Source organism: Phascolarctos cinereus, unplaced genomic scaffold, assembly GCF_003287225.1.
Source record: "Phascolarctos cinereus isolate Bilbo 61053 unplaced genomic scaffold, phaCin_HiC Scaffold_7;HRSCAF=346, whole genome shotgun sequence".
Taxonomy (NCBI): domain Eukaryota; kingdom Metazoa; phylum Chordata; class Mammalia; order Diprotodontia; family Phascolarctidae; genus Phascolarctos; species Phascolarctos cinereus.
In genome coordinates, this window is record NW_027556180.1 from 28,762,804 (window position 1) to 28,781,154 (window position 18,351).

The following is an 18,351-nucleotide window of genomic DNA, read 5'->3' on the forward strand; positions in this document are numbered from 1 at the left end:
GGGTTTGGTGGATGTGTTTTTATAGTCTATTAATGATTTCCTATTTATCCTGTATGTGATTTGCTTGATACACAATTGTTTGCATGTTGTCTGTCCTATTAATTGTAAGCTCCCTGAGGGTAGGGATTGTCTTTCATTTCCGTTTGTATCCTTAGCACTTACCAGAGTGCCTGACACATAGTAGGTGCTTAATAGGTGTTTATTGATTGATCGATCATGTGCCCCAAAGCAACAAAAACTATTGTTTCACGAGACATTTAGTTATCTCAGATAATGGTATCCCTTTGTAATGGCAAAACTCCTTTAAGCTTCTCTCTGAAACAAAGGCCCATCTTTTTAACAGCAATATTTTACTAATGGTGTTTGTTGTATGGCTAATGAGTCACAGAACACCACAGTCTCTGAACAATTTAAAATGAGTGAAGATTGCTTAGAAGATACTAGTGAGTCACAGGTGAGTGTGAGGATGCTTTCAACATAACAAAGAACGAATTGCGAAGACCTAGGATAAGATATACTGTCAAAGAAATGTATGATAAAAAAAGGCAATGGATGGGTCGATCACACCAGGGGAGAAAGGGATTCTGTTACCTGCTCTCCTGCTATCCTCTCAATGTTATAAGAAATTGAGGTAGGTCCCTAGTAAATTGGGTTATCCTCAGTGGCAAACGTATGGGGATAATAAGGACAAGAGTCATAAAGGACAGAAAGGTACTAGTGAGCTCTAATCATTGTAGGGAACATCCACTATCACTAAATCACAGAGTATTTACAATTGAGGAAACTGAGGCTGGGAAATTAAATGACTTGCTCGTGGTCTCACAGCTAGGATTGAAGATGGCATTCGAACTCATGTCTTTGCTGCTTCTAACAATCTTTCCGCAACATGCTCCATCTCTGCAGTTCTCAAACTTTTTAGTTTCAGGACTCCTTTCTACTTCTAAAAATGATTGAGGCTTCCTCTAAAGTCTTTGTTTATTTGGATTATGTCTACTGATATTTATCATATTAGAAATTAAAATATTGTAGTCCTCAGGCTTGACCTCAGAGACCCTCTGAAAGGGCTGAGAACCCCAGGGATCCCCAGACTACACTTGGAGGACCACTGCTCTAACTCATTGTGGGGCCTTAGGCAATTCACAATATACGTTTTATTTGGGAGAGGGATGAGGGGGTGCGATCTGGTCTCTATATAGCAGCCAGTTGTGGGCCCAATCCCTATACTGATCAGCATGGAATTTTTCAACAATTCCATTTTTCTGACTTAGGTCAATTCAGCCTGGTAGGCCTCCATTTCTAGGGATTCACCAAATTGAACCTGGACATAACAGACACCCAATAGGCTATTTAGGTCTACTAAAGCTCAGAATTCTTAAATTCAAGCGATCCACTAACCTCAGCTTCCCCCGCGGCAGGGTCTGCAGGCCTGAGCCACCACACCTGATAATTCACCACACGTTACGAAATGACTACCACGTGCAGGGAGCACCATGGAATATACAAAGGTCAGTAAAACGCAAGCCTAGTCCTAGCTTTCACGGTGTTTATTATCTTGCAGGGGAGAAGCACGTGCACAAATAACTGGAATACCAAATATAACAGGATGGGTACCTGGGAGGGAGAGACAAACATGAGGCCATCTTTTTGTCATCTATCCTGCTAGTGATCCCTTTGGGGCAACCCTTTGGAACCCCCAAAAACCATGTCCTGAGGGACTTCATAAACTCAGTTTTGGAACTCCTCAAAATGAATCCTGCATTGCTCCTGGAAAAGCCAAGTCAACAGGCTCTGCTATGGCTCTTTTCTCTGGCCACCAATCCAGATGTGCTATTTCCCTCTTTCAGAATGTAATTCCTTTGAGGGCAGGGACCACATTTGTGCCCTGCTTTGTACCCACCGTGTTTAGCATAGTGCTTGACACACCGTTGTTCAGTTGGATCTGACTCTACATGAACCCATTTGGAGTTTTCTTTGCAAAGATTCTAGAATGGTTTAGCCATTTCCTTTTCTAGCTCTCTTTAAGGTGAGGAAATTGAGGCAAACAGGGTTAAGTGACTTGCCTGGGGTCACACAGCTAATAAGCATCTGAGGCCAGATTTGAACTCGGGTCTTCCTGACTCCAGGCCTGGCACTCTATCCACTGTGCCATGTAGCTGCCCCCCACTTGACACACAGACGGTGTTAAATGCTTACAAACTGTCTCACCTTTTTAGTTATATCCCTAGCTCACAGCACAGAGAAAGCAAGCCCTTACTAAGTGCCTGGTGACTGACTCTTACTTTTTAAAAATTGCATCACCAGCACTTGGCATAGAAAGCGCCTTACAAACACTTTTCATTATGTTAGGTACAAGATGCTTAATTTCCTCCTCAGGCGGCAGAGAATACTATCTACCTCCCCAGCTGAGAAGTAAACAATAAAAGTGTTCTGAAGATATAGGCGTGTGTTAGTATTATTATCCAAGAGGGAGCAGACGTTAGAAGAGTGAAGTTAAGAAAAGGAAAAGACAATTATGCAAGGGAGAAACGCACATTGATACTGGGAGAGAGCCAAGAGCTGAAGCATGGGAGATAAGGAGTGCATATTAGGTACCTTCTGAAAAATAACCATAAGTTAGATTCATTGCCCCCATCACCATGTATTCAAAACCCCAGTGGAGGAAGAAAAAAAACCACCCCTACAAATATCTGCCTACTAAATATGACATGTTCTAGTGGATAAAATGCATGTAGGAACTAAGCAATTGGGATGGAAAGAACACTGAGGAGGGCCCAAGAGCTTGATTCAAAGTCAGAGGGCCTGGGCTGAGGTTCACCGATTACCAACCATCTGCATCTCTGAGAAAATCACGACTTCTCAGGATCCAGCTTCCTCATCTATAAAATAAGGGGGAGTGGGGTGGACCTTTTAGGTCCTTTCTTGGCTCTAAATATCTAATCTAAGTAGGAGACGATATGAGCTTCTGTTTCCATGAACAGCCCCTCTAGTCTTGTACATATATTAACTGTTTTATTTTAATGATATATTTTTTTAAAATCCTCAGTTGAAAATGACTCCTCTTGGGTAAATCCATGTTTTCTCACTAACCAATTCTTCAGATGATGCTTATTTTAAGCAGAATGCTGCATGCGTTAACAAATAAACAGAACTGACATTTAATTTCAAGCTCCATTAGAAACACGTCTGGATGGGTGAAGACAAGGTCTGCCAAGATGTCAAAGGACAAGAGGATTTTATTTCATTTAAGAAGGTGCATGAACATGGTGGCTAAGCAACAGGTGATCCTCGTCAGTGTCTCCTTGAAATAGAAGGGGTCAAGGCAAAACAATTATGCTCTCACCTACACATCTCAAAATGCTCTCTCTTCTGCAGGAATAATCGTTTTCCATAAACGTTAGGTCAGTGCAGGTTACAAAAATGTTGGTAAAGGAATGTTTGGTATTTTCTCTTTAGCAATCTCCCAAACATTTCATGCACAGATTATTTATTAAGCACCTACTACATAGGAGGCACTGGGAGAAGGACTGAAGATTCAAAGATGAAAATGAAGCAGTCCCTGCCCTCAGGAGCTTACTTTCAAGTGGGGATGGGGTGGGAAGGAGTAACATAAAGATCTCTTATGGAAAGGAGAGTGCCAACAACTGGGTGGCATGGGGGACTTGAAGGGGGCACAGAGAAGGTGAGTTCAGGAAAAGCCCATCATAGGAGATGGCATTTGAGATGTACTTTAGAAGGAAGCTAGGGAAATGTAAACTAGAAATGAGAAGGAAATGCACTGCAGATGTGCAGACTGAGTCAAGCCCCCAAGCATTTATTAAGCCCCTATTATGTGTTGGGCTCTGGACTAAGCACTGGGGCCACAAAGAAATGATAATGAAAAATGCTTCCTGTTGCCCTTAAAGAAGTCATAGCCCAATGAAGACAGTATGTCAACTGAATGAATGCCGCCTTAAGTGTTAGCAAGTGTAAAGCACTGGGGATGCAAATATCCAAGCAGATGGTCCCTACTCTCAGGGAGCTCCCATTCTAATGGGGGGAGACAACACATATAATAGGCTTAAGCTTCAAGTTCTATGGAAAAGTCCCATGGTCTGATCATATGTGTATTTCCTTTGTCAGATTGCTTGCTATCTTAAGGAGGGGGGAGTGGATGGAGGGAGGGAGAAAAATTGGCAACTCAAAATTTTACAAAAATGAATGTTGGAAATGATCTTTACATATAATTGGAAAAAAACTATTAAGGGGGAAAACATTACATATTAAAGAAAGACTTTTTTTTTAATTTTAAAATTATTTTTAAAAAAAAGTCCCATGGTCCTTAAGGTGCAGCAATACAGTATAAGGTAATGTCTCTTTTTTATCATTAAAATAATCCTATCAGTGTCTTATGCTCTACCATCTGACAGTGCCAAGGATAGAAATCGATCTATCTATCTTTATCTATCTATCTATCTATCTATCTATCTATCTATCTATCTATCTATCTATCTGTCTATTTATCTATACGATCTACCTATATAGGTATGTGGGTCTATATACATAGGTATATGGATCTATCTATATAGGCTCATATACATATATATTTATGTAGATAGATCTACATACCTATATAGGTAGATGATAGATTGATAAACAGACAGACAGACAGACAGATAGATAGATAGATAGATAGATAGATAGATAGATAGATAGATAGATAGATAGACAGACAGATAGATGGATGGATAGCTAGATCTGCCTATTTATCTATCTAATTAATTATAAATAACCACAGAGGGAAGATGTTAGCATTAAAGGGGACCAGGACAGGCTTCTTACAGAAGATAGTATTTTAGCTAATACTTAAAGGATGCCAAGGAAGTCAGGAAGGAGAAATGAGGAAGGACAGAATTCCAGGCATGGACACAGACAGAGAAAATGCCCAGAATCAAGAGATGAAGTGTTGAACGTGTTGGTAACAGCAATGAAGCAGGTGCCACTGGGTTGTAGAGTACACAGAGTGGGGTAAAGTGTAGAAGACTGGGAATGTAGGAAGGGGCTAGGTTACGAAGGCCTTTAAAAGCCAAGTAGAGGAGTTTATATTTGATCTTGGAGGTACTGGGAACCATGGGAGTGCATCAAACAGGCTGAGGGTTGGGGTGGGAGAGGAGGGTGACATGGTCAGACCTGAGGTTAAAGCAAAGTTATTTAGAACTGGAGGCATGTGGGGCATTTATTGATGAGGTCTAGAGTTTTAGGGGTGCTGGGACCCTGAGATCACGACATGCAAGCCCTGCCTCAATGAATTCAACCCAAATCTTCTTTCATCTAGAGAAAAAGTTTATTAGACATAAACCATACAGGCCAGACTCTTAAGGAATCTGAACATGAGAAAGTCTCAGCCTTTAAATGGGGGCCAGGGTGGATCTTATATACACTAAAGTAACTTTGGGTGGCCAGAGGAGAGGCTAGGAAAAGGGTCTAGGTGAGAATTCTGATTGGAATACCTGAGAGATTGAATAGACAATGGGGACAGATAATGAAGGCAACTGGAAGGAAGAAGTTTGAAAGGCATCAGAATAAGATCACAGACTAGAGCTTTCAAAGGGAGATAAGGGGAATCCATAAGGAACCTTTTGAGACCAGAATAAGAAAAGTTTAAGGGTTTTCTGGCCTGTAGACAAATGGGAGCCAGATTCTTTTTAGAGCAAGGGGCAAAGGTCTTGGCTTGGGCCCATACCCCATCATTTATGATCACTAAATTTCTCAAAATTAGGAAATGTGAATTAATGATGATAACTGGCCCTTCATGCAAGACATCTGTATGAACTTGGCCACCAACACATTGTTGGGTGAATGTTTGTGGAACTGAAGGGAGCAAGAGAGGCTATGATGGCAATTCAGGGTCAATTTATTGGCAGTAGAAATTAGAGTAGGGTTATCCTGGAAGAGTCCAGATTTCCTGATCAATGCAGCTAATGCAAATAAACAGTAGCACCTGCCCAACACATCACCACAAGCCATAAAATTTTAGCACCTGCTGAATACCTATCAAGATATGACCTGGTGGTTAGTACTAATTATGCTTCTAAAGCTCACTCTCTTCCACAGCCGACTGATGGGAAATCCACATACTACAGAAATAGACTTTGAAATAGAGAGCTCAGTCAATACATTGTACTGGAACTAGACTGTTATCACAGAATAAGCTGCTACTCACACAGTCACCTGGACAGAACCTAGAGCCATTAAAAACCTGGGAGCAATAATATTTTTAATAGATACTGCTACACTAAATACTCAATCTCCAAGCTAGACAAAATGAAAAACATTCAAAATATAGAGATCAAAATCACATGAGAACTGGACAACGTGTATCAACCCTCTCTTTTTGCCCGCTACTGGAGCTGTATTGAGGAAACTTTGAGAAGCCTACAGAAGATGTGCTTACACCCTAATACTTTTATTAACCTAAAAAAAGCAGTTATTTCCTCCATCTATGAAATAGTTCATAGAACATTAAACAGAACAGTTTAACTGCTTGTTTTTGGTACCATTTCTATCTGAATCCCATTGAAAAAGATGAGAATGAAACAGTAAGACATTATAGAAAGCTTAGATATATTGTTTCATGTATACCCTCACTATCATCCTCATTTTACAGATGAGGAAACTGAGGTTGAGAGATGTCAACCAGCTTGCCCAAGGTCTCAATGTGTCTGAGATGGGACAGGAACCCACCCAGGTCACCAAGGTCACAATTCCAGCACTCTATATATTACACTACCCTGATTTTCAATGTCAATTTAAAAAGTACTCCAACATGGCTGTAAACATGTTTATGTCTGCCATTTTTCTGCCACATGGTTCTGCCCTATAGTTCCTGCAGGTTTGAACAATTATAAATAGGTGAGTTCATGACTGTCTACGGCATTAATTCATCAGCAACAACTGCAGTACATTGCCCAGAGACCACTGAACCAGAATCCTCCAGAATATTTCAGTTAGGTGCTTAGAAGTAATCTAATGACCATTCTTCAAAGAGAACCTTTCAAATACTTTGCATACAGCTGTGGACATGACTTCTTCCAGCTCCTCTCCCCACCTCTCACCCTAGGCTTCTCTTTTCCAAGTGTTACACGCCCAGTTCCTTCAACCAACTTCCTTATATCATGGACTCTAGGTAGGCCCTTCTTTATCCTGCCTGCTCCCCTGAATGCCCTCTCCAGCTTATTAATGTCCTCAAACGCAGGTAATACTCCACATGTAGTCTGGTCATGGTACAATCCAGAGAGATTATCATGTTTATTCCTGGAAGCTAAGCCTTCGTTCGCAGAAATCCTAAGTGGACATGGAACTGCAATAAAGGCTCTTAATCAATGGTGAGTTTCTGTTGTGGGAACTCCCATCCCCAACTCAAATCCAAACCTGCCTATGAGCAGACAAGCCCTAGAGTCAGACACCAAGATTAAGGGATTTGCCACGGTGCCAGAACTAGTAAGTTTGAGGTCAGATTTCAATTCTTTTCCTGACTCCAAGCTCAGTGCTCTAATACTTGGGCCAAACGGCCTCTTTAATATCTCTGCCGATTCATACTTTAGTACTTGGATGAATGAATAGGCATTTATTGAGGCTCCCCACCAAATGCGGTAAGCACTGATGATCCACACAGAAAAGTGACCTTGTCCTCGCTCTCAAAGGGCTCACACTCCAATTGGGGAAGATAACAGACAGAGGACAGTCCAGCAATAGGGTGGATGGAAAGACCCCAAAGTGTACAGAGGTGGGGGAGATGCCTAGATCCACAACGTGTTAGTATTTTGGCAGGCCAGTTGGCCTAGTGCCTAGCATCTGTTCAGTAGCATAATGTCAGGATAGATGGTAAAGCTATGTAATGCTCCATTTAGATATATATCAGTAACAGGGTTATTCCTTCCAATGGTAGAGATTGTTACGCATCGTTTCTTCTTTATCCTGTGCAGCTCCTGTCCACATCCTTCCACATAACCTCCATGGTGGTTGGCAGACTCCTAGAATAGAAATTCGAATGGAATTCTTACTTTTCTAACTATTCTTCAGAGAGTTGGCACTCAGGTGGTCTTTGGCTCCAATCTGCCCTCAAAGAGCATCTAGTCTATGGTGGCGGTGTGGTGATGGGGAATAGACACGATAGTTAAGTAGATTCCTGATCCTCTGAGAAGGGAGGGGATTCTAACAACTCGAGACAGCATTGAAAACCAGTGAAAATACTTACCAAAGAGTGCTGCTTGCTACTGGGGTCCTTAATGAAATAATTTTTCTTCTGTCCATTTTGCTACTTTAGGATAAAATTAGAATACTGTAATATTCTGTGGTTTTGTCTATGCCACAACAGCAGAACTTTACAGAAGCTCTCTCAGTACTCTGTAGAGTTGAACCAATAAGTCATGGCCCAAACAGAAGCAGTACTTCAGTTTCTGATGACCACAGGAATGTGACCATAGACTCCAGCTGTCTGGTTCTGTTACCAATTGGCAGGCAGATGGCAGATCGAGTCTGGGTCTTGCTGTGGGTGTGACACAGTTTAATGGCTATGAAAATTAAGACCCTTCTTAGACATATCACACTTCAGAAAGATGTACCATCTGTCTTTTGACTTTATTATCTATAACCAAATTCTATTATGCCTCAAATAATTAAATATTGCCACTGGGACATTAAAATACAAACTAATTTACCAAAATAATTGTATTCTGAAGATTATGTACAATATTATACATTTTACATTACAGTGAGTTTTTATACATAAGGTAAAAGTTGATTTATGATTCCTAGAAAACCCCAAAATACATTTGAATGAAACCTTTCTATGCATAATTACAAAAACAGTCAGCCAGGAACAGTCAAAACTAGAAATGAACATAAAAGTTAGTTTTTTTAAAGGGTAAATTACATCAATATCAAAATTGTAAGAACATAACTTCTTTTCATTACTTGGAAAGAATTAATACAAATTACAAAAGTATATGGGTTTTAAAAAAATGTTTTCTTATGCATTTAACCCCTTATTGCTGGTGGCATTCACATCCAGCTTTGAAACAAATGTAGTCCTCTGTGGAACAGAAATGCATTTTAAGAAAACTTAATGGGAAATTAATTGGAAGAGGCTCTTAATTAGATGGTTAAAATGTTTTTTTTTTCTTTTATCTTTTCTGAACTAAGTCAACTCTAACATTTACATGTCACTAAAGTCTGACAATCATCTGGGAGGAAAATCATAGCTCTCAAGCACCCCTCCCTTCGGCAGTTTTTCCCTCTTAGAAAGTGTCTTCTTTCCAGACCCCCTGGGAGAAGTGATCTCCACAGTCATTGCAGCACAGCCCACAACCAAATCCAGGAAACACTGGCCCATGCATCCTAAAGGGATGATTCACTTTATGGTAGGATGTAAGTGTTGAACGTACAAAACACTCAACTTCCAAAACCAGAACATTCTGGGAAATTCTGACTTTTTAAAGAGCTTCATTAAATCAGAATTACCATCATGCCTTATGTATGGGGGGTTGGAGGGGGGAGAGAAAGCAGACTTAACCGCTGCCAACGAAAGTCATGAGTATATTATATCTGAATGTATAATGCCTTGCTATATATAGTTCCATGCAAAACGATTACGTTAAATGGTATGCTTAGGGAAATATATCTTCACTCTGATGGACTACATTTTGACAGCTGGTGCTTAAGTAAGTAAGTGATAGCAAAGCGATCTGAAAAACGGCCAAGACGGACTGGGCACAACCTTGACAATCCTGATGCTACCAGCTAATTCCAGAAAGAACAAAGTCAAAATACTCAACATGAATACTGAGGAAAAACAAAAAAAAGCTGCTGAGAAGAAGTGTACCAAGCCTCTTTCTAAAAACAAAACAAAACAAAACAAAACAACTCTAAGGTGCTGGTTCACCCTGCCTCACTTGACCATTAAAATGACTTAGGTAAGTGGTCTACAGGCATCTCACGTCATTCTAGTGCCACTGGGATACTCCTGCTATTTGGCCCAACTGCTCCTTAGGTGATTATAGTGTTGTACATCCTCCAGAAGCAGCAATGGGAAATCTTACACACACACACACACACACACACACACACACACACATGCACGCACTTTCACTAATATGAATCTGATTGTCCAAAAAAGACATTGGCCATATATGGGAATTAGAGGCTTGGTCAAGTGTATACCACCTGCATGGGCATCTGGTATTGGAATCAGACTAGGGCTAAACAAAATATTCTGAAGACACCAACATGAAATAATATAGGGTTACAGATATCATGGGCGTAGGGACTCCCATGAGAGCAAATACTCTATATCAGTGCAGGTCAGCACCTTCCCTATAACCTAGCGTCTTAAAATTCTTACCTAGTTGAACACAGGAACTTGGGAACACAATTACCGACCTAACCATCTGTGGTCTATGGGCCCCAGAGCCCCACTTGTTTTTTGCCTACATTGCTTGTTGGGATGGGATATGTGTCAGAAACGAGATGCTTGGAAATGCCTGGGGTAAACACAAACAGAATTAACAAGCTTGATGGTGTCACCACCCCTACTGGCCACCCAAAAAGAAAGGAAGACGTGAGTCAGAGCCTACGGTTTGTCTCGGATGTGCTTCTCTTTCTTCGTGTTTAGCCTGTATACAAAAAAAGCACTAACCTAGAATATCAAAATATTATATTCATATAAAGGAATGCGGGCATCTAATATAAAAGTAAAAAAAAAAGTTGCAGCTCTGAATTGTCCTTAAATATCCTAGTGTCCAGCAGGCACACTGTCCAGGAGCAGATTGAAGAGGAGCCCTCTGCTGAAGCCCCCCCAGAGCTTCACATTTCCGCTCGGCCGCGAGCTTTCTCCACAGCCCCGCCTTCCTCTTCCTCCTCTTCCTCCTCATAGTTTTCTTCACGGCCTCTTCGGGGGTTTACTTCTCGAGCTGCCTGTTCTTGGGCGTCATTGTTCTTATCATCCACCTGAAAGTTTAAAACAACGAAAAAAGAGAGGGATAGAACAATTAGTGGGGAAGAAGGTGGGCAGTAAAAAGTGTTCTTTGAAAAGCTTTTGGAGAGGAAACGCAAGGTGTTCCTAATCACTAGAAAAATACATTCACCCTCAGTGGAAATCAAAGAGATGAAGATGAAAATGACCGGGGGGCCCTGCATCAAGCTGGCAAAAATAACTAAAAGCAGCCAAATTCCACTCTGGCAGGGACTGCCCGGAAACATGCATCTTCTTCTACTGCTGGTAAAATTGCAAGCTTGTGGATTTTTCTTTCTGAGAGCAATCTGGTAGTAGTTGGTGAAAGGTACAAGAAAGATCATATCCTTTGACCAAGTAATCCCACTGCTAAGACTCTGGCCTGAGAGTGTTATTAAAAATAAACAAATAGACAAACAAATAGAAAAGCTGTCTATTCAAAGATTCTCACAGCAGCATTATATGCAGTTGTAACAAAACTGGAAACAATCTACACATGCATCAAGAGTGGAAGGTGAGGGGCAGCTGGGTGGTGCAGTGGATACAGCATCGGCCCTGGAGTCAGGAGGACTGGAGTTCAAATCCCGCCTCAAGCACTTGACACTTACTAGCTGTGTGACCCTGGACCCCAAATGCCTTGCCAAAAAAAAAAAAAGTAAGGTGAGACATTTGGGATATACTGATCTAATGTGCTAATGGCATTAAGACCATGTACAAGGATCACAAAGTACTGTGGAAAGCCCAGTGGAAAATAATCCAGGGACACCGAGATCCTTGGCATGGGGAACTCCAAGGCGAGTAAACATCTTCCATCAAGCAGGTCAGCACCTTCTTGGTATCTCCTAGTCCTAGAGAGTTGCCCAAAGCACTGGGAGGCAAAGGGCTGACCTGTCCAGAGGTCAGCCAGCCAGCATGTGGCAAATAACGGAAAGTAGCAAAAAGTAAGACAATGAGAAAAAGAGTATACACTATGATGGTGAAAGGCAAGAAGTGAGTATGAAAGGAATCCTAACGGGAACTCTGAAGGAGGGATGGAAAATGGTTGGTTCCTTTTTACTTTGAAATTAATTCATTTAAATTAAATGGCTGTACTGATGTTCAATACAGTTTTGGTAAAACACTTGATTTTAAAAATTACTCCTCAAACGGAAGAGGAAAAGGCACCAAGTGAGGAGGGGTGATTCAAAGGGACAGGGTCGGGAAGGTTCTCATCCACCCCCTGCTCTTTCTCTTGCTGCTGTTCCTCTTTTCCCAAGACTGTGATGGTTTCTGTTCCAGATGGCAAGGCTACAACGGTAGCCCACATAGCCACTACCCAAGACCGCTGAGCGGCTAGCCCCCGGCCCACTGAGCAAGGCTGGCTCCTGCTATACTCGAAACGAAACATGCGGCACACACGTTGTCATCATTCTCCCCATATGGCTCTTCGGCATTATGCTCCAATTCCCGTTTCTTCTCTTCAGTCAAATCTTCTTGACCCTAAAACAAAAACCATACCAATCCAGCACGATCATTCTCATTTTAAAGCAAACCAGAGAATACGACGCTCCTCCCTATCACCCCAAAAGCCAAAAACACCCTCTCACCTTCCACGAGTGACTTCAAGACGTTCATTGTGATAATTCAGGTGAGAAGTAAAAAGGGATCGTGTGAGTGGAAGGGATTCACAGTCCTGGCTCTAGTGCTCAAAGGTAACATCAGAGGCATCTACTCCACGCCCCTTATTTTACAGCTGAGGACACCGAGTCCTAGAAGGGTCATGAGTTAACCTGCCCCAGACCACACAGGTGTGCATGCAGCAGAGCCAGGCCCTCTGACTCCAACAGCAGTGAGCTGACCACTGGACCACACTGCTTCTGACTGGACCCCTTGCCAGAGATGCTGTAGAGGTAGGCCTGCAACCCAGGCACTTGGGGCTTTCCACTTGACTAAAGGATCTTAGGTGCAGCTAGGTGGCATAGTGGATAGAACACTGGGCTTTGCATACATAAGATTCATCTTCACGAGTTCAAATCCAGCTTCAGACTCTTACTATCTGCGTGACCCTAGGCAAGTCACTTCACCCTGTTTGCCTCAGTTTCCTCATGTATAAAATAAGTTGGAGAAGGAAATGGCAAACCACTCCAGTATCTTTGCCGAGAAAACCCAAATGGGGTCATGAAGAGCGTGGAAAAATTCAAACACAAATGAATGTTATGAATGAAACCTGGCTTTATGGCAAACCGCAAGCCAAGTACCGTGAAATATTTCTTTGCCAAACTTCAACTCCCAAAGGAGTGAAGAGACAAGGATTTTCTCCTTTGGATGAGACTTTTAGGGGAGTGAATGCTTTCTTATTTCAGTCCAGACCTCACTCCATTCACATTACCAACTGTAAACAATTTCTTTATCTGAGAAGGTAACTAGGCCTAAGGCCTTGGCAGTTAAAAAAAAATTATCTAAAATAATAGGAATTAGAAACAAAATCTGTTGAGAAGGTGGATGCAGATAAAAACCTCAGGCTGATTAAGTTGGCATGAAGAGCAAGGTGTGGAATTGGGTTCCATTTTAATAAATAATGTAATAAAAATTAAATTATAAATGAAACAGCTGCCTCTTATGTAACAAATTCCTTTTGTAAATTTGCAAAAAGAACTCTAGTGCACCAAATTCTAGTGTAGTTAGTGCCTAGGTGGTTGAAGGCAAGCTTTTCAAACCCTGCAAGGATACATTCGCACGGCAAATCACATCAGGGGCTGAGAGCAGGGGCCTTAACTATTTTGGTGTCATGGACTCCCTGTCGTAGGTGGTGAAGCCTAGGGGCCTCTTCTCAGAATGTTTTTAAATGAGTAAACCACATAGGATTAAAAGGAAATACATTATAATACAACTACCGGAATAGTTTTTAAAAAAACCCACAAGTTCACAGACCCCAAAGTTAAGAACCCCTGACATAAAAGAAAATTTTAAAAGATCATGGATTTAAAGTTAGAAGTGGGGAATTTTACACATGGGGAAACTGAAGCCCAGGATAGCTGGTCAGTGTCTAAGGCACAATTTCAACCCAAATCTTGATATGAAATGCCCCACTCTATCCACTAGATTATGGTCCCTCTGAATTTTTTACTCGGGGGCACCCATCTGGTGATGAGTCAGTGTCTCGCCAGACATACTCCAGTGGGCCTTGGAAGACAGACAAACAGCCCACCAGTGGATCCATACTGGAAGCCATTCCAGTTTGGAGAGACCTATCAGAACTTGTGCTTAGGGGCAGCTAGCTGACTCAGTGAATAGAGCACCGGCCCTAGATTCAGGAGGACCTAAGTTCAAATCCAGCCTCAGACACACAGCACTTACTAGCTGTATGACCCTGGGCAAGTCATTTAACCCCACTGCCTAGCCAAAAAAAAAGAACTCGTGCTTCCCTGGACTGGACATAAAGAAGCCAGGATGTCCTCTGTGCCACACTGAGATGCCAAGGGAGATGTTAGTCGAGCAGACCAAAGTTCACAATCGCTTAAAAAAAATCTAGTACAAGTTAGCATATGGTTACTCAAAGAAAATCTGACTACCCTGAGCCTGCGCCTTAGATGAAAGGCATTGATAACAGGCTCCTTAAAGATTTTTAAAAGACAAGAAATGGAATGACTGAAATTTTTTTAATAAAATTTCAAAATGGCAAACCAACAGGGAAATTGAGAGGTCAGGAGAAAGATTAGAAAAGGCAGAATTGGGAGGGTGTACGACGGAAGAAAAGACAGTGATGAATAGATGGGCTGGTGGGGAACACCTGGGCCCAACCCCCTGACTGCCGCTCCTTCATACTAGTGTGTGAATAACCTTGTGTGACCCTCTCCTCTCTTCCCATAGTGCCCCTGCCCTGGTGCAGGCCCTCATCACCTCACACCGGGACAAGTGCAAGAGTGCTCTCATTACGTCAAGTCTCTCCCACTCCGGTCCATCTTTCATTCAGCTGGCACACTAATCTCCAGGTCTGACCATGTCACCTCCCTACTCAGAAAACTTCAGTGGCTCCCTATTGCCTCCACGATTGAATCCAAAACCCACTGCTTGGTTCCAGAAGTCCTTCATAATCTGTCCCCCTCCCCACACTGTCAGTCATCCTACATCATGCTCTCCACTCTCCTCTCCCCCACCACCACCCTACTCTGCAATCCAGTGACAGTGGCCTGCTTGCTGAGCTGCAAACACAATCTGCCATCTGTTCATTCTGTGCATTTTCACTGGCTCTTCCCCAGGCAGGATGTGGACAACCCAGATCTTCTACTCCTATTTGTTTTCTCTCTGGGTATATACATGCACATAGATATATACATACACATATCTACACACAAATTCACTTGTGTCAAGGAATTCTTGTGAGTGAGGAGAGGAGATGTGCAACAGAAAGGAGAGGGACTCAAAAATGTCACTAGCTATGTTTCATAAAGGTAGAAGTGACTAGGACTGTTGAAGACCCCCATCTTGCTAAACTAGATCTGCATTTTCTTTTTTTCTTTTCTTTTTTTCTCTTTATTTTATTGTCTTGGGAAGGGACACAGACACACACTCTCTTCATCAAGACCTCTAATCACACATATTATTATAATATGATGCAATGAAATTCCTTCTTTTTTTTCCATTTGGATAAAATAGCTAATATTGTCAACTTCTGGCTGACAGAGACCACACAGTTTGTGACTGAAGACACTTTGTCCCCCATGGTTCCACTAAAGAATAGTTTAATGACAGTTTAATGACAGTGTTATCCCTAAATGGGGTAATATATAATGCAATCTGTTATATTTTACACATATCTATCTTTCACACTTCAAAGTTTGCAATGGGCTTTATAAATCTCAGTTTCATCAAAGCCCCAGTAAAACCCTGGGCAGTGCCCACGGCCACGGAGACAGGAAGTCTGAGAGCTGGGATCCAAGCCCTGCCCTTTCTGGCTCTCATACCAATCCTATCAGGTGGGTACCGTGTAGATTATTCTCATTTTATAGATGAGGTGTGAGACTACAACTTACTAGTTATAGCTAGTAAGTGTCAGGGCAGGGTTTAGACATGTCTTTCTGAATTAGAGCATTCGCTAGCCCTCACTACTTGTGGATGGCTAGATGGCCCTGTCTCCTAAACTTTCCCAGGTGTCTTCACTCTCTCATTTGATTTCCAAGGCTCAGGGATGGGGGCTGGATCTGGAATTCCATTGGGAGAGGAACCTTCTCTTCCGGAAGCAGATCAGTACCATCTGCCCTCTCTTTTATGTGTTCTCTCTCCCAATCAAAAGGCTGAGCTCCTTGAGAGCAGGGACTATTCATTTTTCTCTATTAACAAGCACTTAACACTTTTCCATCCCTTCTTCCCTTTATTCACCCATTCATTTGTTCTCTCTAACTTAAGAGTCTCAGAGAGTTGCCTAGAGCATAGAGAGGCTAAGTCTACAAAGTCAGTATGTCACAAGGTCAGAGGCAGGACTCGAACCTGGGTCCTTCTGGCCAGCTCTCTGTCCTCTGTGCCTTGCTGCAGAAATGGGAGCCGACACCATTGTACGTCTGCACACTATCTGGGTTGTTCGTGGTTTTCTTGCCCGTCCCTTAGGATACACCCACAATCTCTACAGATATGTCCACTGCTTTTTGGCTCAGTCGGACCCTGCCATCCTCATAAACTCAATCCTTTGACCCCGACCTGGCCTGGAACGTTCCTACCTCCTCTTCGCCTTCTTCCTGGTACTGCTCATCGACATTATCTTCCTGCTGGTCTGGATTTCCTGCCATCTGTTGAAACAACACGGAGGGGCTAGTGCAACTGGCCATTTCAGATGCGTCCTTTAGTACTGCGGGACCTCAAGCCGAGCCCTCCAGCCCTAGGAGAGAGCACTTTCAATGGCTCAATGGCCATGAAATGATGAACAATAGTTCATAATAAGAAGCACAGAATGCCAGTCTCTCTCATGGTCCCCAGGCGGCTAAGTGAATATTGCAAACAAGTCAGGGGCCCTTCTGTCTGTGTGGTTTACTCCGCCCTCTTTGGCCCAGGCCAGTTATCCACTGCTATGTGCAGATTCCAACAAGGCCCAGCCTCTGGGAGCTCCTCACCACCAAATGCTCCTCCATCTCGGCGTTCCCTCGCTTCTGACTGCTCTGCTTGGGCACCTCATTCTCCTCAGGCAAGGCCTCTTCCCTTACTTGCTCTGCTTCCTCAAATTCGTCCTCTCCTTGATTGTTTGGGTCATCGGCAGGATTTACGTCCTCACCAGCTGCTTGCTATCATTCAAAAGAAAGACATCAAGGCAACATTTTAAAAAGGGATTACAATTGAGAAACCACATTTTTTAAGTACGGCCGCTCTGGCAGTACAACTTTGCCCTAACCAGCATGAATTTAACTTAAACGTGTATCACAGAGCTCTAGCTGCCTGGAGAGCTTAACTCCCCGCTTCACTTCCCAAATGCAGATAAATGAGGATGAGGAGGAAACAATATCTGACTGATTTCATTTGTTTTATATAGCTTGCTCTGCAGTCACGTCCAGTTCTTTGTGACCCTGTGGACCACGGCGCGGCAATGCTGTCCACGGGGTTTTCTTAGCAAAGACATGAGAGTGTTTTGCCATTTCCTTCTCCAGAGGATTAAAGCAAACAAAGGTTAAGTGACTTGCCCAAGGTCACATGGCTAGTAAGTATCTGAGGCTGAATCTGAACTCAGGTTTCCTCGCCACTGGGCCCAGTGCTTTATCTGCTGAGCCACCTAGCTGCCTTTTATACAGCTACTACTCTGCAAAAGCATCTCAAAGCACTCTCCAAAATACAAAGGAACTACCTTACTTTAGCATGAGTAACAAGCAATCACCTTTAAGTCAATACAGAAGAGTTACAGAGTAGGATAGGATGGGATTCTTGGGTGGGAAAACTGTCCCAAGCCACAGCAAAGTGACAAAAGGGTGTTTCACCAAGCCACATTCTATTTAAACAAGCAGGGATCATGCCCTGGAGAGAAACAAAATGGCCTCATGAGCAGGGTTTAACCTACACCAAGATGAGCGTTAAAATAGAATGGCCAGAAGGGACAAGACCAAGGCGCTAATGATTACTAATGGGAGGAAAGGCCAGTCAGGCAGCAGAGTCAACGGCAAGAGGAACTGGGCTGCCATGGGTAGCCTGGGAATCTGGGGCTTCTTGTTCCTCATGTGACCTAAGGCAAGTCGCTGAATATCTTGGGAGACTCCATTTCCCAATTTGTAAAAAGAGAGGGATGGCCTCAAACAATCTCAAACACCCCTTGCTCGTCTAAAACAAAGTAAATGGATAATTTCTCAAGGGAATTAAACTGTTCCACACACACATATCAAGCACCCAGTCCACTGCACACAGAGATGAAG

General features: G+C 42.6%; 1 protein-coding gene across 3 annotated transcripts in view; it reads right to left on the reverse strand.

The window, feature by feature from the left end:
* Positions 1 to 8,597: 8,597 nt before the first annotated feature.
* Positions 8,598 to 18,351, reverse strand: part of GOLIM4 (golgi integral membrane protein 4) — a 96,460-nt gene continuing 86,706 nt past the window's right edge. For 2 of the 3 annotated variants that reach the window (XM_020980177.2, XM_020980166.2), the window contains 4 exons: positions 17,071 to 17,238; positions 16,681 to 16,749; positions 12,386 to 12,466; positions 8,598 to 10,983 (listed from right to left, as the gene is read on the reverse strand). In XM_020980177.2, the coding sequence (XP_020835836.1) occupies positions 10,840 to 10,983; positions 12,386 to 12,466; positions 16,681 to 16,749; positions 17,071 to 17,238 (462 nt within the window). In that variant the 3' untranslated portion in view covers positions 8,598 to 10,839. The remainder of the gene's footprint in view (positions 10,984 to 12,385; positions 12,467 to 16,680; positions 16,750 to 17,070; positions 17,239 to 18,351) is intronic. The other variant, XM_020980171.2, reaches the window with a different exon arrangement.